Source organism: Mustelus asterias, chromosome 19 (genome assembly GCF_964213995.1).
Source record: "Mustelus asterias chromosome 19, sMusAst1.hap1.1, whole genome shotgun sequence".
Taxonomy (NCBI): Eukaryota; Metazoa; Chordata; class Chondrichthyes; order Carcharhiniformes; family Triakidae; genus Mustelus; species Mustelus asterias.
This window is the reverse complement of record NC_135819.1, coordinates 56,379,159-56,399,416: the sequence shown is the minus strand read 5'-3', so window position 1 is coordinate 56,399,416 and position 20,258 is coordinate 56,379,159. Positions and strand designations below refer to the sequence as shown.

Genomic DNA, 20,258 nt, shown 5'->3' with positions numbered 1-20,258 from the left:
GCAGAACCCGTGGAAAAATCATACAAAGGACAGAAAATGGCTGCTTAAATGCTATCTTTTCAGGGGGCTCTGCCAATCCTCTGCTGGAGTTCGTGTGAGAGGTTGTGGGATCCCTCTAGAAAATCCCTACTGATGCTGTCAGAATGTGGAATTCTCCACGACAGACGATTGCTGAAGTAGAAACCATGAATTATTTTAAAAGGGGCGCTATATGGTGTGTTCCCAGGGATAGTGAAATTACACAAGGCATCTTGCGGGGAGAAGCATCAGTGTTGTAACACTCAATCACTGTAAACTAGCCAAAACATTTTCTTCAACATGTTGTAAAATAACAATTGTCCAGATCGCACATCTAAAAGTATAAAATGTGAAATCTACCTTCATCAAGAGCGAAACCCTTGTGGCTGCTGGCAAACTCATAAAAAACTTTGTCATCTACATCGTGGTCAGTTGCTGTGAACTTTGCGATGATAGTCCCCACAGCCTGGTTATCATTTACATTTATAACAGTAGGAGCATTTCTAAAAAAAAATAAAAATCAATAAATTGCCAACTATCAGTCCTGATAAAGTACAGTTGATGATTTAATTATTAGCTTATTTACCATTACAAATACATTTTTGAGAAATGGGCGGCACAGTGGTTAGCACTGCTGCCTCACAGCACCAGGGACCCGGGTTCAATTCTGGCCTTGGGTCACTGGCTGTGTGGAGTTTGCACATTCTCCCCGTGTCTGCATGGGTTTCCTCCGGTTTCTTCCCACAGTCCAAAGATGTGTGGGTTGGGTGCATTGGCCATGCTAAATTGACCCTAGTATCGGGGCATTAGCAGGGTAAATATGTGGGGTTACAGGAATAGGGCCTGGGTGGGATTGTGGTTGGTGCAGACTCAATGGGCCAAATGGCTTCCTTCTGTGCTGCAGGGATTCTATTCTATGAGAATGGTAACAGGTATATGATTATGCTGCAATGTGGCTTTAATTGTTTCCCAGAATTGAAGGTGAACATATCAGTCTGGAAGACGAGGCTGCCAATGAAGGTTTCCAACCTGCACTACTTTCTTCATTGTCAACAGTACAGAGACCTCTGAAACACAGATCAATTACTCTGATATTAGAATGGAGAGTAACATTACAAAATTTGGAAGAGCAAAGTATGGCAAACCATCAGGATGTACCAAGAGTCTGCTGCATAGGCTAAGCAGAATGTGCAGAACAAGTGGAGATGGCATTTAATTCAGAGAGATGTGAGGAGTCTGGTCAGGATGTCAGGATTCTGCTTTATGGCAGAAGGGACAAGAAGAGCAATTAAGACTAAATGACATAGTTCTAAAGAATGTCTGGGCACAGAGGGACCTGGCAGGACATACTGAGAGAGTTGTTAGCAAAGCATATGAGCTTCATAAATAGACACACTGGCCAACATTTTCTGGTCATTCCTGTTGGCAGGATCTTCCAGTCCCACCGACGGCGACTCCCCTCCACAGGCTCCCTGGTAGCAGAGGGTGCAAACAATGGGAAAACCTGTTGCCAGCAGCCAATGGTGAGCTGCCTCCACGGGGCCACTCAGGAAATCCTACCCACTGTGTACAAAAGCAAGGAAGTCGTATTGAACCTTTATGAAGCTCTGGCTAAACTATAACTGAAGCATTGCATTCAGGGTGGCACAGTGGTTAGCACTGCTGCCTCACAGAGCCAGGGACTCGGGTTCAATTCCCGGCCTGGGTCACTGTCTGTGTGGAATTTGTACATTCTCCCCGTGTCTGCGTGGGTTTCCTCCAGGGCTCTGGTTTCCTCCCACACTCTAAAGATGTCCAGGTTAGGTGCATTGACCCGAACAGGCACCGGAATGTGGCAACTAGAGGAATTTCATAGTAACTTCATTGCAGTGTTAATGTAAGCCTTACTTGTGACTAATAAATAAATAAACTTCAGTTCTGGTCACCACAGTTTAGGAAAAATGTGAAAGTCCCTGAGAGGATGCAGAGAAGGTTTGCCAGAATGGTGCCAGAGTTGAGGGATTTCAGTTACAAGATTAGGTTGGAGAAGTTGGGGTTGTTCTCCTTGGAGCGAAGGAGATTGAGGGGAGATTTGATACAGGATTGAGACAGGGTTGGATAAGGTCAACAAAGAAAAGTTCCCATTAGCTGATGGTACAAGAGCTATAGGACACAGATTTAAGCTTTTGGGCAAGAGTTGTATGGGGGATGGACAGAAGAACGTTTTACGCATTTGAATAAGCAACTCCAACTTACTGCCGATGAGAAGATGAATGATTTCAAAAGGATATTGGAATGGCACTTGAGAGAAATAAATTGCAGGTTACAGGAATAGAGCGGGGGAATGGGACTGACTGGGTTATCCACAATGAGCAAACATGGATTTCCTGGGCTGAATGGTCTTCTTCTGTGCCCTATCGACTCTTTAACTCTGAAGTTAAATCTGAAAAACTATCTTTATTGTCTCATCTTTTCCAGTACTGAATAATTGGCACATAATTGCCAATTGATACTAATGTACTGAGCAGATATATTCGGTCATGTATGATGTCCCTTAGTCACGTATTGCTTTTCCTTTATTGGTACTGGGCCAACATCCTGGAACTCCTTACCAAAGAGTCCTGTGAGAACAATACCTTCACCACATGGGAAGCAGAGGTCTTGTGGCACAGTGATAGTACCCCTACTGCTGGGCAGAAACTCTGAGTTCGAGTCCAAAGCTTGGACCTGTTGGCCACAGAAGGAGCATTCAACATGGTTCAACAGGCTGATAATCAGTTTGGAAATCATTCCACCACTTCCCCAGTATTCTCCAAAGGGTAAAAAAAACAGTGTAAAGACATGCTAACAACAATAACAACCACATGGGTTACCGCAGTTCAAGAAGGTTTACCATTGCTTTCTGAAGGGAATTCAGGAGTGGTCAATATATTTGAACCTTATCAGCAATGCCATATCATGGGAATTAATTTAGAAAAAAAACAGGTGGGAAAATCCACCTGGGGCAAGAGTTATGATGAAAGAAGACAGGGTGTACTGGTATATTGTGATTAGCGTGTCACCAGAGAGCTATATCTTGTTACAAACATGTTGCTGGTTATTGCGGTCTGTGGTGGGCTACAAGTACAGTGAAGCTACTGCTGAAAACAGACAATAAAAATAGTAAGTACGAAGCTACAATAAGAAACAACTACAGAAGTTTCAATTCAAACTCGCTACTCAACTCAAAAATATGAACTTTAAACCCAAAAAATATTAACTTTAACCCACCAAGAATGGATGTGGGGAGTTTGTTTCCAATTGTGGGTAAGTTCAGAACAAGCGGGATATGGATCTAAGACAGCACTCAAATATTGTGAAACCTACAGCCACATGGGGTGGTTGAGGGTGATAGCGTTCACATTTAAAGGGAAGCTCGATGTGGACACCAAGAAGAATTGAATAGAGGGATAAAGTCTCCAGGTGGGAAGATCTATTCGAATTAAAGAAAAAATGTGAGCCAAATGTACACTGGCATAGACCAGTTGGACAGAATGGCCTGTTTAGCTACTGTAGGTTCAATGTAATTAGCAGGAAACACTTATTTAAAGAGTTCAGTCCTGCTTCTGGATTCAGTTTTTGTTCATTAGGCAAAACCAAACTACAAACTGTGGCAAATTTGTTCACGTGTTTATTTGAACAAACCACCGCATAAAAATCAAACTGAATAAGTATGTTCTGAGTTTCTAAATGGTGATTGTTACTCACATGTAGATTGGGGACTCATCATTGATGTTCTGGATGTTAATGGTGATGGTACCTGTGCAGGATTTTGAAGGAACCTTTCCTTCGGTGACAGAAATGATCATCTTGTATTGCTGTTTTGAAGAAAAGTCACATATTGCTTATTCTGACAACAGACATGTTGGAGATCATGCTGGTAACCTTCAAACCTATCTACTATCCATACGTACCTTCACTCCATTGTCATAGTCAAGTAACTGATCAGTCTTGGAGATGACTCCAGTCTTCGTGTCCAATCGAAAGTATTTGACGGCTTCATTTTGATCATTTATTACAGTAAACTGGAAACAAAGTGACTGTTAATGAACTCAACTCTTAGTTAATCAGTTCCAAATGTACAAACAATGTGCGGTAACACAAGCATGAATGTGCCAAGCTGTTCCTTACCCACATTTTTATTGTATTCTTATTTGTTTTAGAAGATAACATAGGGTGGGTTTTTCTGGTCCCACCTGCCACCTGGATCGTTGGGTACCGCCAAAAGACAGCGGGCACGACCTTACCTGCCATTCATGCCACTCTCCCGCTACAGTGAAGTCAGAGAATTTGGCGGCCAGCCAAATCTCCATTCAGTGCAGCAGAATGGGAAAGTCCTGCCGGCATGAATGGTGGTAAGATTCCGGTCAATGGTTTTTTGGCTGGTCTGACTCGTCCCCTCGTAGCTGGTCCCACCATGGCCCGGCCAGAAATTCCCAGCCGTCGTAAGTGTGTAAACACACACGCACCTTTGTGCGCAGGACACAATCTAAAAACTTGTGGGTGAAACAACACTTTGAAGTGTTGTGAATGGTGAGAAGGATAGTGTTGAACTTTAAAAGAACATAGACTGGCCGGTGCAATGAGCAGACACGTGGCAGGTGACATTGAATGCAAAGAAGTGGAAAGCGATTCATTCTGGGGGCAATATGAATGAAAGGATACTATTCTAAATGGGATGGAGGAACAGACGGACTTGCTGTAAATGTGCACAATGCATTGATGGTAGCAACACAGTTTGAAAGAACGGTTAATAAAGCGTACAGGATCCTGGCTTTATAAATAAGAGCATAGAGTACAAAAGCAAGAATGTTATGATAAATCTGTATAAACTGCTGGTTTGGCCTCCAGTGGAATTCTGTTTTTCAGTTCTCGGCACCGCGCTTTAGGAAAGATGTGAAGGCATTAGAAATGGTGAAGAAAAGACTCACAAGGATGGACCCTGGGATAGAGAACTTCAGTTACAAGAATAGATTGGTGAAGCTGGGACTGGTTTCCTTGGGGAAGAGAAGGTTGAGAGGGGATTTGAAAGCAGTATTCAAAATCATGAGGGATCCAAGCAGAGAAGATAGGAGGAAACTGTTTCCATTGGTGAAAGGATCAAGAACCAAAGAACACCAATGTTAAGATGATTGGAAGAGAAGCGACAGTGATAGGAGGGAAAACCTCTATATGCAGGAAGTTGTTAGGATCTGGAATGTAATGCCAGAGAGTGAAGGCAGGTTCAATCATGCCTTTTAATAGACTTTTTTGAAGAGGAAACATTTGCACAGCTGCGGGGAAAAAGAGAATTGGCATTAGGTTCATTGCTCTTGCAGAGATGGGCTGAATGGCCTTCTTTGGTGCTGTAACCATTTTATGATTCTACGTCAAATCTCCAGTGGAATTACACACACAAAGCCAAGTCCGGGATCTGTGTTCAGTTGGGTGGGAGTGACAACAGGACCCAGATGCAAGGACTAAGGAGAGAAAGAGGGAGAATAAGTGGGGGGTTTGAGGGAGAACTAGAGAGAGGAGTTTGCCCTTCTCTTTGTCAGTTGGAGATCTCTTTTTCAGCAGTCAGAGAGGGATAGGATGCTGATGTTCCTTTTACCCATCCTACAATTCCATGGTTTATTTCCCAGGATGGGATCAGGAAGACGATCGAGGGAGAGAGTAGAGGGAGGGGGAGGTTGTGGGGTTGGTCGTCAGGGGTTAATAAGCCTTTCCTCCCAATCTGACATTGCACATAAGTCTCAGTGATAGATAGGTGGACTGATGTGAGACAATTTCAAAATGATGTTCAATTTTTGATGGAAGCAAAAGTGCTTGAAACAGTAACTGTGGGTGGCAGGGAGTGAGGAAGGGGATGGAAATAACCATAATAAAACATGTCCACCATGGAGGCCACAATGGAAGGACAAATGTTTGAGGGAGCTGTTATGATAAGGTGTTGGCTAAATACCCAATGTTGTCCAGGGCCGTCGAACTCATTTATGAGGTGAACATGGTGTCATAGCTCTCTCTGATATGGAGCAAATGGAAATGGACAAGAAAGCACAGGACATCTTCTGGAGGACAACAGGCTATCAGCTTACACACACTGGAGTGTGAGTTGGGGAAAGAGGTCAGACAGACAGGTATACTGTGGTCTGAATTTTTGCAGGGGCAGGAAGGATCTTCAGCTAAGCCGAAATGGCACTGCAGTTCCAATTGTGGAATTCCCGACCCCAAACCTGGCACCCACCATTTATCCTGACAAGGGGGAAGATGGGATTAGGTTGTCCCTTAGGGAGGCAGTTGGACATTGGAAGGTGCAGCTGCCTTCAAATAGATTCTATTCTCATCAGCGGGAGATCTAAAGCATGACTCGTGTGTTTTAAACCATTAGTAAATTGGCCTGTATTCTCTAGAGATTTGAAGAATGAAATGTGATCTCACCGAAATCTACAAAATACTCAAAGGAATAGACAGGGTAGATATGAATAAAATGTTTTTCCTGGTTAGGGAGCCTAGAGTCAGGGCACACCATTTCAAAATAAGAGAGAAGCCACTGAGAACCGAGATAAGGGGAATTCTTTTTACTGAGAGGGTTGTGAATCTTTGGAATTCTCTACCCCAGAGGGCTGTGGAAGCTCAGTCATTAAGTATGTTCAAAGTGGAGATTGACAGATTTCTAAATACCAATGACATAAGGGGATATGAGGATAGAGCAGAAAAAAGCATTGGCCAGCCATGATTGGATTGAATAGCGGAGTAAGCTTGATGGGCTGAATCACCTACTTCTGTTCCTATGTTCCTAAGCAAAGCTGCTAGTCATTTGGAGAGGTAGGGTACCCTTTCTGGATCAATCCAGGAATCCCTTCTGGAATCTAGTCAAGGTACCCATTTGGGAGAGCTCAGGCTTCCTTTGGGATTGTCAGAGTAGACATGAATGCTTTTTGAAGAGTAGATAAGCTCCGTGGAACTGTTAAGCATTCATGGCATTTAAATCTCCAGCCCTTTAAATTTAAAAGGAAAACAGGTTCATCCCAAAGTTAATGGGATGACTACCATCAGAACTCTGAATCAACAGCTGCTCCAAACACAGGCAAGCTAGCGTCAGATCAGAAGTTAAAATTCAAAAATGTAGGACCAGGAATCTAACCCATCTCAAACTCACCCATTTCTAGTTTGAATGCTGGCAGGATGAGTGGTGGGAGATCGATCCACTCACAACAGGAAGGTTGGTCATGTAGCTATAGCAACGAGGCTCTGTGCATTCATTTTCATGTTGGCTAAGATTCCCAATCTTTAGGAAACCTGGCAGGCTAAGTGTGGCAAGAATAGTCAAATGAAAGAGGTAAGTACCATTGCAGCATTGCTTGTAGGGCATAAAATGTATGAGCAAACAAAATAGGAGCAGAAGTGGGCCATTTGGCCCCTTAAGCCTGCTGCACCATTCAGGAAGACCATGGCTGATCTGTTTGTGTTTCAAATTCCACAATCCCATCTACCCATGATAACCTTGGATTCCCTTGCCTAACAAGCATCTATCTATCTCCGCCTTAAAAATATTCAGTGGCCCCCACCTTCAACACCTTCTGAGGCTGAGATCCAAAGTCGCACAACCCTCAGAGAAAACAATTCTCCTCATCTCTGTCCTATAACGAAGCTCCTAATATATTAAAACAGTGCCCCCTAGTTCTGCACTCACCCACAAGAGGAAACATCCTCTTAATGCCCACCTTGTCAAGACCAGTCAGGATCCTACATACTACAATCAAGTCACCTCTCACTCTTCTTAACTCCAGTGGATACAGGTCCAGTCCTCCAACCTATCTCCATAAGACAACCCATTCATTTCAGGTATCAATCTAGTAAACCTCCTCTGAACCACCTAATTGCATTTACATCCTTCCCTAAAGAAGGAGACTAAAACTGCACACAGTAATCGAGATGCGGTCTCACCAATGGCCTGTACAACTGAAGTAAAACATTCTTATTTTTATGTTCAATTCTTCTTGTAATAAATAATAGCATTCCATTAGTATTCTAGATTACATACTGTACCTGTGCATTAATTTTTTGTGACTCATTCACAAGAATACCTTGATCCCTCTGTACCTCAGAATTCTGCACTAGTACTATGCGAGTATATACTATTTATGGAATATATTTTAAAAATCTATTTTTTTATTCTTCATGCCAAAATGAACAAGTTCACATCTTCTCACATTCTACTGCATGTCAGATTTTTGCCCACTCACAACCTATTTATATCCATCTGAAACCTCCATACGCCCTCCATAGGAGGGTGGCATGGTGACACAGTGGTTAGCACTGCTGCCTCACAGCGCAAGGGACCTGGGTTCAGTTCCAGCTTTGGGTGACTGTCTGTGTGGAGTTTGCACGTTCTCCCCTTATTTGCGTGGGTTTCCTCCGGGTGCTCCGGTTTTGTCCCACACTTCAAAGATGTGCAGGTTAGGTTTATTGACAATGCTAAATTGCCCCTTAGTGTCAGGGGGATTAGCAGAGTAAATACATAGGGTTACAGGGATGGGGTCTAGTTGGGATAGTTGTCGGTGCAGGCTCGGTGGACCAAATGGCCTCCTTCCCCACTGTAGGGATTCTCTGATTCTTCACAAAATATGTTCCTACCTATCTTTGTGTCATCTGCAAATTTAGCGACCATGCCTTCACTCATCTTGCCCACCTATCATGATCGAACTAGCTTCTCTTAGACCCAGTTTGGCCTTATCCTTGTGCTGCAATATTTCCTACCCAACTGGCCTGTCAAACCAGGCCTGCCATGTGCAGTAAGCCTGCAGAATGATAAAATTAGAACTACAAAATGATAGGGAAATCTTTCACATTTTCAAACCTCAAAACAGACTCCCAATGCCACACGGATCATGCCCCCAAGTTAAATTCCAGGCCAACATTCCAGATCAAGCCAGGAAAAAGACAAAAGTGATGATGATGCGAGGCAAAAATATGCAACACTGCCATAGAAGAGGTGTAAATGGTTGTAGAATGTCCAATGTAAGTTGGGAGCAGTGGTTATGATCAAAAGTTGTTAAACTCAATGTTAAATCCAGATGGTAGTAAAATGCTGAGGAAAGAGATAAGGTGCCGTTCCTCCATTGAGTGTCACTGGGGCAGCTTAAGAAACCTCAGTCAGAGTGGGAGTGTGATCGAGAATTAAAAGAGCAAACAATTTGAAGTTCAGGATTATGCCCGAGAACTGATATTCTAGCAAAATAATTTTAACTGCAATGTATTCTGCTTTTGAACATGGTATGATGGGTGGCATTTGATGGAGGCAATGGAAGACCTGCATCGTCTCTTTTAGGGAAGTCCTGTCATATTCAGTGCCACTCAGGCACTTAACTAGACAGCAACAAGCCTTCCCCAGGATGAAGGACCCTGGAGGTTGAAGTTCAACCAGCCAAGAACTGCTGGCCAATCACAAGTCAGTGGCTCTCTTGAACTGCAACACCACCAGGAAAGCAATGGCTTCTGCTAGTATGAAATCCACCCGGGACTGAATATCATTGATGAAACCTAGGCACAGGTGACTGATAGTGAGAGGGGCCTTGTGGGGGGGCGGTTGGGGTCAACAGCAGGGTCAAGAGGCCTTGCCCTGTTTTCCCTTCTTGATGCCAGGTCTCTCAATCAGGTACTGAGTGCCTTTGAATGAGGGCAAACCCCCAACTTCCTCTGCTTCCCAACCTCCCCCAAAGGGAGCCTGGAACCGACCCCACGTGATGATCACCCTGCTCGCTGCTAGGTTAGTACCAGCTGTAGCACGATGAGATCCTCAAGTGGGCCATTTGAAGGCCTCAAGTGATGGTGGGACAGGAAAGCTCTCCACAGGCCGTCTCCCCACAGATTTAATTGGATGGGAAGGCAAAAGGGTCTCCACATGCAACCTTCCCACCTGACAAAATGCCACCACACTTGCCACGGGAGAAGGCATTGAAGTCCGTCCATTATCTCAATTGAAGTTACTAACTAACGAATGAATTGGCTGAAGGATTGATCATTTGTGATTTTTCTTACTTTAATAGCTTCATTCAAGTCAGGATCATCTACAATAATCCTATACACAGCCTCAGAGGCAGGGAAGTCTTCCGGAATGGTTGTTGAAGCACCTGTTTGAAATGTACAGTAGTTACAATTGATGACACGTGGTTACCACTAATGTGGAATGCACAGCAAACACAAGGTGAGAATTGAGATTTATAGAAGACACTTTCATCTCTTATATTTTTAATGTAATATTTGCATCAAATATTGATGCAGGTCACACGTAATCAAAGTAACAATTGCATAAGAATTAGAAATCAATAATTAAATATTTGTAGAATAATACATTCATAAAAAGTATTCACACTTTAAAGTACATTAAAATAATTATTATTGAACTCATCGAAACCTTCAGTGACTGAGACGCCTCACTCAGAGGGAGAATTATTGATACAATTACATCATTTTATTCAACATTTTTCTATTCCATGACAATTTACATGAACATAAAAATTAGGCGTCGGCCCATTAAGTTGACTCTTCCATTCAGTATGATTATTGCTGATCTTGGGTTTCAATTCCTTTTGCCAGCTCTCCATATTCATAGAATCATAGAATCCCTGCAGTGCAGAAAGAGGCCATTCGGCCCATCGTGTCTGCACCGATGACAATCCCACCTAGTCCCTATCCCTGTAACCCCACCTATTCACCCTGCTAATCTCCAGACACTAAAGGGCAATTTAGCATAGCCAATCAACCTAACCCGCATATCTTTGGACTATGGGAGGAAACCGGAGCGCCCGGAGTAAACCCATGCAAATACAGGGAGAACATGCAAACTCCACACAGACAGTCACCCAAGCCGGGAATCAAACCCGAACCCCCAGCGCTGTGAGGCAGCAGTGCTAACCACTGTGCCACCATTTCTTGATTTCCTGAGAGACCAAGAATCCTTCTATCGCAATCTTAAATATATTCAACGATGGAGCATCCACAACCTGCTGGGGTAGAGAATTCCAAAGATTCACAACCCTTTGAGTGGAGTAATTTCTCCTCATCTCAGTTCTAAATTATCTGTCCCTTATCCTGAGACCGTGCCACTGTATCTTAAATTCCCCAACCCAGAGTGGAAACAATCTCTCAGTCCCTGACCTGTCAAGTCCTCCAGAATGCTCAATGAAATCTCTTAACTCCAGCGAAAATAAGCCTAATTTACTCAGCCTCGCATCATCCCAGAGGCCATTTAGTGAACCTTCGCTATGCTGCCTCCAATGCAAGTAAACCCTTTTCCTTCAATATGGAGACCAAAACTGCACACTGTATTCCAGATGTGATCTCACCAAAGCCCTGTATAACTGTAGCAAATCTTCTTTATTCTTTTACTGTAATCCCCTTGCAATAAAGGCCAGCATGCCCTTTGCCTTTCTACTTGCTGCATTCATAGATTTGATTAATTTATGCTTCTCGCAGTGGGTTTTGTAATCCAGGAGTATGCAACCTGATTTTGGACGGATAGGCCGGAACTTCCTAAGGGATTTTCCACTTATGAGCTTTCAATGAATGGAAAATCTTGCAGTTCCTGCTGTCTTCTGAGTCTAAATTCTCAATGCACACTCAATTTAAAATTTCCTCAGTGTGAATTTGTAAATTTTCCTCTGTGTTCAGCGCAGTCAGCACATCTTTGAAAGCTAATCTCAGGAAAATCATAGAATCCCTACAGTCCAGAAGGAGGCCATTCTGCCCCATTGAGCCTGCACTGTCAATAAAAACATAAAAACTAGGATCAGGAGTAGGCCGTCTGGCCCCTCGAGCCTGCTCCGCCATTCAATAAGATCATAGCTGATCTTTTCGTGGACTCAGCTCCACTTAACCGCCCACTCACCATAACCCTTAATTCCTTCACCATTCAAAAATGTATCTGTCCTTGCCTTAAAAACATTCAATGAGGAAGCCTCAACTGCTTCATTGGGCAGGGAACTCCACGGATTCACAACCCTTTGGGTGAAGAAGTTCCTCCTCAACTCAGTCCTAAATCTGCTCCCGCTAATTTTGATGCCATGCCCCTTAATTCTAGTTTCACCTGCCAGTGGAAACAACTTCCCTGCTTCTATTTTATCTATTGCTTTCATAATCTTATATGTATCTGTAAGATCGCCCCTCACTCTTCTGAATTCAATGAGTATAGCCCCAGTCTACTCAGTCTCTCAGTCAACAATCCCACCCAGGCCCTATCCCTGCAACCCCATGTATTTTCCCTGCTAATCCCCCTGACACTAAGGCCGGAATTTTACTATCTCGCCTGCCACGGAATCGGAGTGGGCCGGGACAGACCATGGAAATGTCCGTTGACCTCGGGTGGGATTTTACAGTTTCTGGACAAGCAAGGCTGTAAAATCCCGGAATAAAGGTCAATTTAGCATGACAAATCCATCTAAACTGCACATCTTTGGCGTGTGGGAAAAAACTGGATCACCCGGAGGAAACCCAACGCAGACACGGGGAGAATGTACAAACTCCACACAGACAGTGACCCAAGGCTGAAATTGAACCCGGGTCCTTGGCGCTGTGAGGCAGCAGTGCTAACCACTGTGCCACCATGTCCAAAATATAAACTCAGACCATATAACAATAGATTGTGTCCAGCTAGATTGGAATCAAATTAAAAAGGATTAAATTGTATCATTAAATTTGTTTTAAAACCTCTTCATATAACAACCTTGAGGAATAATTTTCAAGCAAGCACTGTAAACAAAATGTAGCCTAAAGAGTCATTTAAATCTATTTTGTGGTGCAGGCTATAATATACTCATAACCTTTTCCCTGGAGTATCATTAGCCCAGACCAGAGATGGGATAAGAGAGCACAGCCCATTCATTTCCTCAACTGTATGATTGAAATCTAAGTTCTCATTACACAAGTGGACTTATTTATAATTGTAGTTATGAAACTCAGAGTTATTATTGCTCCTTCAGAGGGGAAGAAACAATGTTGACTTCTTCCACACTTAACGCAATTGTTTTCCAACCTATAACTTACCGGAAACAGCTCTAAGTTTCCGAGTGAGTCCACTCACTCAAATTGTCCACTATTTCATAACCAGATGCCGGATTTTGCAACACCAGATGTAGCATAAGAAATGCGTTATAGCAAAACAGCTGGTCAAGTATAAGTCCCAGCTTGTAAGTCGTTATCAGCACTATCATCACCTATTGTTAGAGATTGCTTCATTCGAATGAAGTAAAGAATAACATTCACTGATAGTTCACTTGCAAAGTAAATATACAATTATTCTGAACTTTCACGAGAGCCCACTTGGTTCAAGTAGAGAGGAGCTGATTTGTAGAAAGCAGGAGGGTCCCAAGTTTGATTGCCCCTGTTTTTGCAGTTAATTGCCCTCCCACAAGGTGCCAAATGGAACACCACAATTGGCACCAGAGTCCCTGGCATGGGGAGGTGAAAATTAACCAGTTATTGATTCTGATTGTTGATCAACGTTGTCCACTGTCCTTGGGCATCAATTTTTTATTTATTTTCATAACTCTCCTCAGAAGTGCCTTGGGTTGTTTTTATTGCATTTAAGGCGCTATATAAATGCAAGCTGCAGTTATAGAGTGTAGGTGTTGCATGAGGACAAAAACAGGCTCAAATCTGATTCTACCTGAAGCCTAAGAAATAGTCAATCGCGGGTGAAACCCGATGACACCTTGGGCCAAGTATGAAGTGACAGGAGTCGCAATGTGAACCTATCCCCAGTGTAGTCAGTGAACTGAATTTTACCAGTTCTCTGGGGACAGCCTGGGAGGTTGGGAGGTTGTAAAGTTGTGACCGATAGGCGCTATGGAGAGAGCCCGACACATCTTCCTATCAATGTGGGATAGTCTCAGAGGCAGGAACCTCATCAGCCAATTAAACCTATTAATTGGAAAACCCCGCCAACATTCTACTGGTGTTGGAGGGGCTGCCGTTGTGGATGGACAATGAATGCTGGCCTAGCCAGCAACGCTCACATCCCATAACTAAATAAAGAAAAATCCCTCTAATCACTGGGGCCTGTCTGCCAGGCCCAGCATATTGAATTCAAAAACTTCCCTGGTCTTAAAGGGCATCTCAGGATGAACATTGCCTCCTCTTCTTCCTGTAGCCTAACCAGTGTCTAATTGGTTTAAATGACTCGTGATTCCTACCACCTCACTGCTGATCTTCTGATACTGTTAGGAACCAGATGAGAAGTTCCAAGGTATCTTATGAAGTTATTCTAGACCCCGACTAATGATTTTGGCATTAGTGTGAGCATAAGGTGTTTCACTCCAGATCTGATTCTGTTGACCCACGAGGAAACTTTTATTAAAACAAATTTTATTTAACAACACAGTTCATTGATTCATAGAATCCTACAATGCAGAAGGAGGTCATTTGGCCAATTGAGTCTGCACTGACCACAGGCCCTATCCCCACAACCCCATGCATTTACCCTAGCTAGTCCCCCTGACACTAAGGGTCAATTTAGCATGGCCAATCCACCTAACCTGCACATCTTTGGACTGTGGGAGGAAACCAGAGCACCCGAAGGAAACCCACACGGACACGGGGAGAATGTGAAAACTCCACATAAACAGTGATCCAAACCACAAATGGAACCTGGGAGCCTGGCACTGTGAAGCAGCAGTGCTAACCACTGTGCCACCATGCCATCCCAGTTAACACATAACAAAAAGAATTAGCATAACTTTTCTCAATTGGAATACTTAAACATGGCCAGTTATAATTCTTAACTGCTAGCTATTTCTGTTAGTTCCTATTTGAGCAAGATCCCCAAAGACATAAACTCCTCTTCAGAATCAGTGAGGCAGATATACAGGTTTTTGTGGGCTGCTTGTTCTCCAACCTTTTAATCCCTTTGGACAGAGGTAGAGAGAGAGAGACACCTGTCTGCCCAAGCAGCAGAACTCCAGAGAGAGAGAGGTAGAACACTCCTCTTGCCTTTTGCAGACTTTTAGAGACCGATATCTATTTTCTAGCAGGTCCCAGACTTTCAGAAGGAGAGAGAAGAACTGCTGCCCCTTTTCAAATTCAAATTGCAACTGCCTGCTTTTTTCTTCCTGCAAGCCTCTTCCCACCCATCCACATGACACACACAAATGTCAAACAACCTAATTAAACCCTACCCTGAAACCCCAGGGGACAGCTCTAAGAATTACACATTGCATTCGCACAGATTAAAACAAACACTCCAGTAATTAGGAGCAATTAACCTTCTGCATGCTCAGGATGTGGGTTGCCGGTTGTAGACAATTCGACATTGTTTAACAGAGCTGCCTTATAAACACACCCTTCACCAGAAACATGATATAAAATACATTTCTTAAAGGTACAGTATTGTCACAATACCCAATGACAGCTCTCAGAAGTGAGTTGCCATCTTCAATCGGAAGTTGGTCCCAGAAGTAGCCTCTTAATTGGCCACTACCAGTAAAAGGTTGTCTAGGGTCCCATCGTCCATCTGCCTGGCCTCAGGTTCCACATTCACTCCTGGCAACAGGTCAATATGGGTCTTGATAAAAGTTTGGCCAGTGTTTCCTCTGGGTGCTCCGGTTTCCTCCCACAGTCCAAAGATGTGCACGTTAGGTGGATTGGTTGTGCTAAATTACCCCTGGTATCCCAAGGTATTTAAGTTAGATGGATTAGTCGTGGGAAAAGTGTAGGCTTATGGTGATAGGGTGGGAGAAAGGGCCTGGGTAAGATACTCTATCAGAGAGTCGGAGGCCAACTGGCCTCCTTCTGCACCATAGGGATTCTATGATTCTATTATGTCATCAGGAAAGGAAGCGGAAAAAGGGAAATCAGGAAACGTTTTATTAAAGTTTTATCTTTGATTATTGTTTTCAATGGGAGGTTGATTTTCACCTTTGTGAGAATTTCAGCGAACATTCGATTCTGAGTTTGTTGAAAATCACAATATAGTTTAAAGCTTATTTATTAGTGTCACGAGTAGGCTTACATGAAGTTACGTGCTGAAAATCCCCTAGTCGCCACACTCCGGAGCCTGTTCGGGTACACTGAGGGAGAATTTAGCATGGCCAATCCACCTAACCAACATGTCTTTCAGGCTGTGGGAGGAAACCGGAGCACCCAGAGGAAACCCATGCAGACACGGGGAGAACATACAGGCTCCACACAACCAGTGACCCAAGCTGGGAATCGAACCCAGGTCCCCGGCGCTGTGAGGCAGTAGTGCTAACCACTGTGCCACCGTACTACCCCAGTGAAAATGCAGATATCAGAGAAGACTTACCTGCTCCCTGTGTGAATGCAGGATCACAGAACGGTGCTTCATTCACATTGTCAATAGAGACTGTCAGGGTGAAGGTGGCTGTGTGTTTGAGATTTTTATCTGATGCCAATATGGGTAACAAGTAAACCTTCCGCAAATCAGTCCTGTCGTAATCCAATGGCTTCACCAACTTTATGTCACCAGAATCTGAATGAAAAAACATACAGTTACAAGACATTCATTGTCTAAATATATTATCAACTCTTCCTCACTGTAATAAGCTCTTTCTCATAAGAACTCAATCTGGAGCCTCATTTAACTAACTTGGAGGATATCGGGGATTGTTGCTCATCAGTAGTTTATGGCTTATCTACTTGGGTGGCATGGTGGCACAGTGGTTAACACTGCTGCCTCCACAGTGTCAGGGACCTGGGTTTGATTCCCAGTTTGGGTCACGGTCTGTGTGGAGTCTGCATGTTTTCCCCATGTCTGCGTGGGTTTCCTTCAGCTGCCAACCTTAGTGACCAATGCACCCATGTGCGCTGTTCCTTTATTTAAAATCTTACTGTTTAAAATATTATTAATTTCCTTGCACTTCACATTTTTCAATAATGCCGCCTATCTGACGATCAATAATACCGGCTCAAGTGTGGGGAATTCAACAACTTTCATCATTATGTGCCCTGCACTTCAACTTGGTATCATTAATTTCTCTCTAAATTTTCTTCTTCCATTTTTAATTAAAATTGTTTAGTAACTAAAAACGACCCAATGTGAGTCCATCATGTACCACTGACCACACCATTCCACAGCAAAAAAAAGAGTCATTCTTTGGTTTCCGGTCTTCAACCACCTCTCTCTTCAACGTGGCCACATCCAATATGCCACCATAATTGCCTTTTAGTATCTGAACAAATGGTTTTTGAAAACCCACATAAAGCATTTTATTTTATTTTTGCTCTCCGTTATTTCTTCAAAGATTTCCCAGAAGGTTGGCTGGCTCCAATGAGTTCAATTCTCTCCAAACATCTGTTTGTTTCAGCCCCTGTTATAAACATTACCAACAAGTAAGTTTAACTGATCTCCAACTCCTGGCTTCAGCTTGAAGAAGGGAATCAATCAGACGCTATTCTTTTTTCCATAATATCTGCACAGTTGGAGCCTTGGCTAACTCTTCCCCAGTAAGCTTCACTAACCTCAGGTGATAACCATCTGGTTCTGGTTATTTGTCTGCCTTACATTTGAATAGGTTTTTGGAATGTTAACCACCATTCACTGTTCGACAATCAATTCTGGTTTCAAAATACAATCCTCCTTACCTGATGAAAACTGAGGTAGGTACTTCTTGAATGTGTGGGACTTTCCAGCTGCGCTCACCCCAAAACCAGTAAATCCCGCCCAAGGTCAATAGACCTTTGCATGGTCCACCCTCCCACCACGCTCGCTACGATTCCCGTGGTGGGCAGGACAGAAAATTCCCCCCAGTACCTCTGCCTTTAACTCAGTAACTAGCACATGTGTGTTTTCTTCATTTCGTAATGATCCGACCCTTGACTTGGTCACCCTCTTACAACTAATGCAGTGAGGCAGTGGCATAATGGCATTATCACTAGACTAGTAATCCAGAGACCCAGGGTTATTGTCTGGGGACTTAGGTTCAAATCCCACCATGGCAGATGGTGAAACTTGAATTCAATAAAAATCTGGAATTAAGAATCTACTGATGACCATAAAACCATTGTCTATTGCCATAAAAACCCATTTGGTTCACTAATGTCCTTTAAGGAAGGAAATCTGCAGTCCTTGTCTGGCCTCATGTGACTCCAGAGCCACAATAATGTGGTTGACTCTCAACTGCCCTCTGAAATGGAAGGCAGTTAGGGATGGGCAATAAATGCTGGCCCAGCCAGCGACGCCCATGTCCCATTAACAAATTTACAGAAAGGCTTATTTTTTAATCCCCTTGTTAGTTGCTAATTTTCTCCCACTCAATCTTTAAGTAATTAATTCCCCTTTTGACGTTTTCCCTATATCCTTACTATTTGTCTTTCATTGTTACTTTAAGGCTTCATTCTTTTTATTTTAAATTTGATCTAATCTCCCTACTCATCCATGGGCCAAATCATTGATGTGCTGTTTTCTTCCTTTGATCTGTACCCTATCCTCTTTACATAACTTTAGGTTCTGATTAAAGTTGCTGATTTTTTTCCTTCCAGTTTATCTGACTAAAGTCCCACTTTTAGCAGCATCTATGAAGAGAGTTACTGGACTGGATTCTCCGATGTCATCCGTGGTGGGTGCTGCTGCGAGTGAGAATGTTAAATTTGGCGTTCCAGCCAAAACTCCATTCAGTCTTAGCTGCACTGGAAAACCTCAGCCACGAATGAGGATAGTACTTTTTGGCCATTGCTTCAGATCGATGACTTTTCATCAGATGTGGGAAATGTTGGAAATGTAATTGCTTTTCAGTGAGTCAAAGGCAGATGGATGGGCAAAAGAACACCGGGGAGCGTCTGTGATAGGGTGGAGGGCAGGAGTGTCGTAGCTGTACTGGAACCGCCTGACTATAGACATCACCTCTGAGCCTGAGGGAAGCTGCAGGTGATCAAAGCTCACACTGTTATTTCAAGTATTATCAATCTCTAGTTCTGGAACACAAGTGCAACTGCCAGGACATTGTCAGGGCTCACAGCGTTTGCTGTATCTAATGCCTTCAGTCGTCTCTTGGTATCGTTTGGAGTGAACCAAATTGTGTTGAGCTTCATCGGAAAACTGCAGCAGGCCAGGATGGAAAGATCATCTCCTTCTGTGAGCTTCCTCAGATCCAGAATCAGGACAGCCCCAACATTTCAACATGTTCCTGCCCTGCTGAACTGAACAGCATCTCGTCTTTCTTGCCATTCACACTTCCTGTAGCCACTTCCACATGGGTCATACAGCCCCGAAACATTAACACTGTTTCTCTCTCCACAGATGCTGCCAGACCTGCCAAGTTCATCCAACATTGTCTGTATTTATTTTAGGTTTCCAGCATCCGCAGCATTGTGGTTTTATTTCCTTTGTTTCTTTACATACCCATTTACCACACCCTTTGGTCCTGCACTATGAACCCTTTTGTCATTTTTCACAGATCCTCCTTTTCCCTCCCCTCCCCCTGCTCAATGCTCAAAGTCTATTATGTTTCTAACTTCTCTTAATTCTACTGAGAGGTCATCAACCTGAAACTTGGTGGGGGATTTTCTGGCCGGGCACGACTGAAGACTGGAAATTTTCACCCGAGGTCAACAGACCTTTACATGGTCTGTTGAATTTCCTGTCCTGCCCGCTACCATTCCCCCTGCAGGCGGGACGGGAAATTTCCAGCCATTAACTCTGTTTCTCTCTCCACAGATGCTGCCTGACCTGCTAGGGATTGCCAACATTTTCTCTTTTTAATTTCAGATTTCCAGTATCTGCAGTATTTTGAATTGTCCGAATTTTCATTGAATTATGTGACTTTTTCCTGTCAAGAATTCCGCAGCTCAACTTATCAGTCTTTATTTCCCATCTCCTCTCCAATGTAAAAGCAAGTCATCTACATACTGCACCTCATCCGCCAGTTATAATCTGAGATTGCATTCTCAGTTGGGGTGATATAAGTTCTTCATTGTCCTGTGGAATTCAGTGGGAAATTCTGTGATTGCCACTCATCCGATTCTGTGTTGTCCCAGGCCATTTCCAGGACATTTCACTGGACATACTAAGAGACATAAGTCTTCCAGATGTTAGTGAGCCTAACGTAACATCATTTGATCGACATGATCGTGTTGTCCAACATATGCGTTGTCATTTTATTGGAGCCACTTTGTCTGACTCCAGCAGCACTGTATTGTTACTGCAGCAACATAATTGCTCTTAATTGATGCAGTGTTTGTTTTGATTTGAATTAATGCAGGGTTCTGTTTGCTGGCCACTTGTCTGA

The 20,258-nt window shown here is 43.4% G+C and overlaps 1 protein-coding gene across 2 annotated transcripts in view; it reads right to left on the bottom strand.

Annotated features, from left to right (window-relative positions):
- The window catches only part of LOC144507969 (cadherin-related family member 3-like), a 78,376-nt gene that overhangs the window by 36,342 nt on the left and 21,776 nt on the right, over positions 1–20,258 (bottom strand). Inside the window, exons 8-12 of one of the 2 annotated variants that reach the window (XM_078235591.1) lie at positions 16,319–16,504; positions 10,060–10,151; positions 3,951–4,061; positions 3,745–3,854; positions 379–521 (exon numbers count right to left, since the gene is read on the bottom strand). In XM_078235591.1, coding sequence (XP_078091717.1) covers positions 379–521; positions 3,745–3,854; positions 3,951–4,061; positions 10,060–10,151; positions 16,319–16,504 — 642 coding nt within the window. The remainder of the gene's footprint in view (positions 1–378; positions 522–3,744; positions 3,855–3,950; positions 4,062–10,059; positions 10,152–16,318; positions 16,505–20,258) is intronic. The other variant, XM_078235592.1, reaches the window with a different exon arrangement.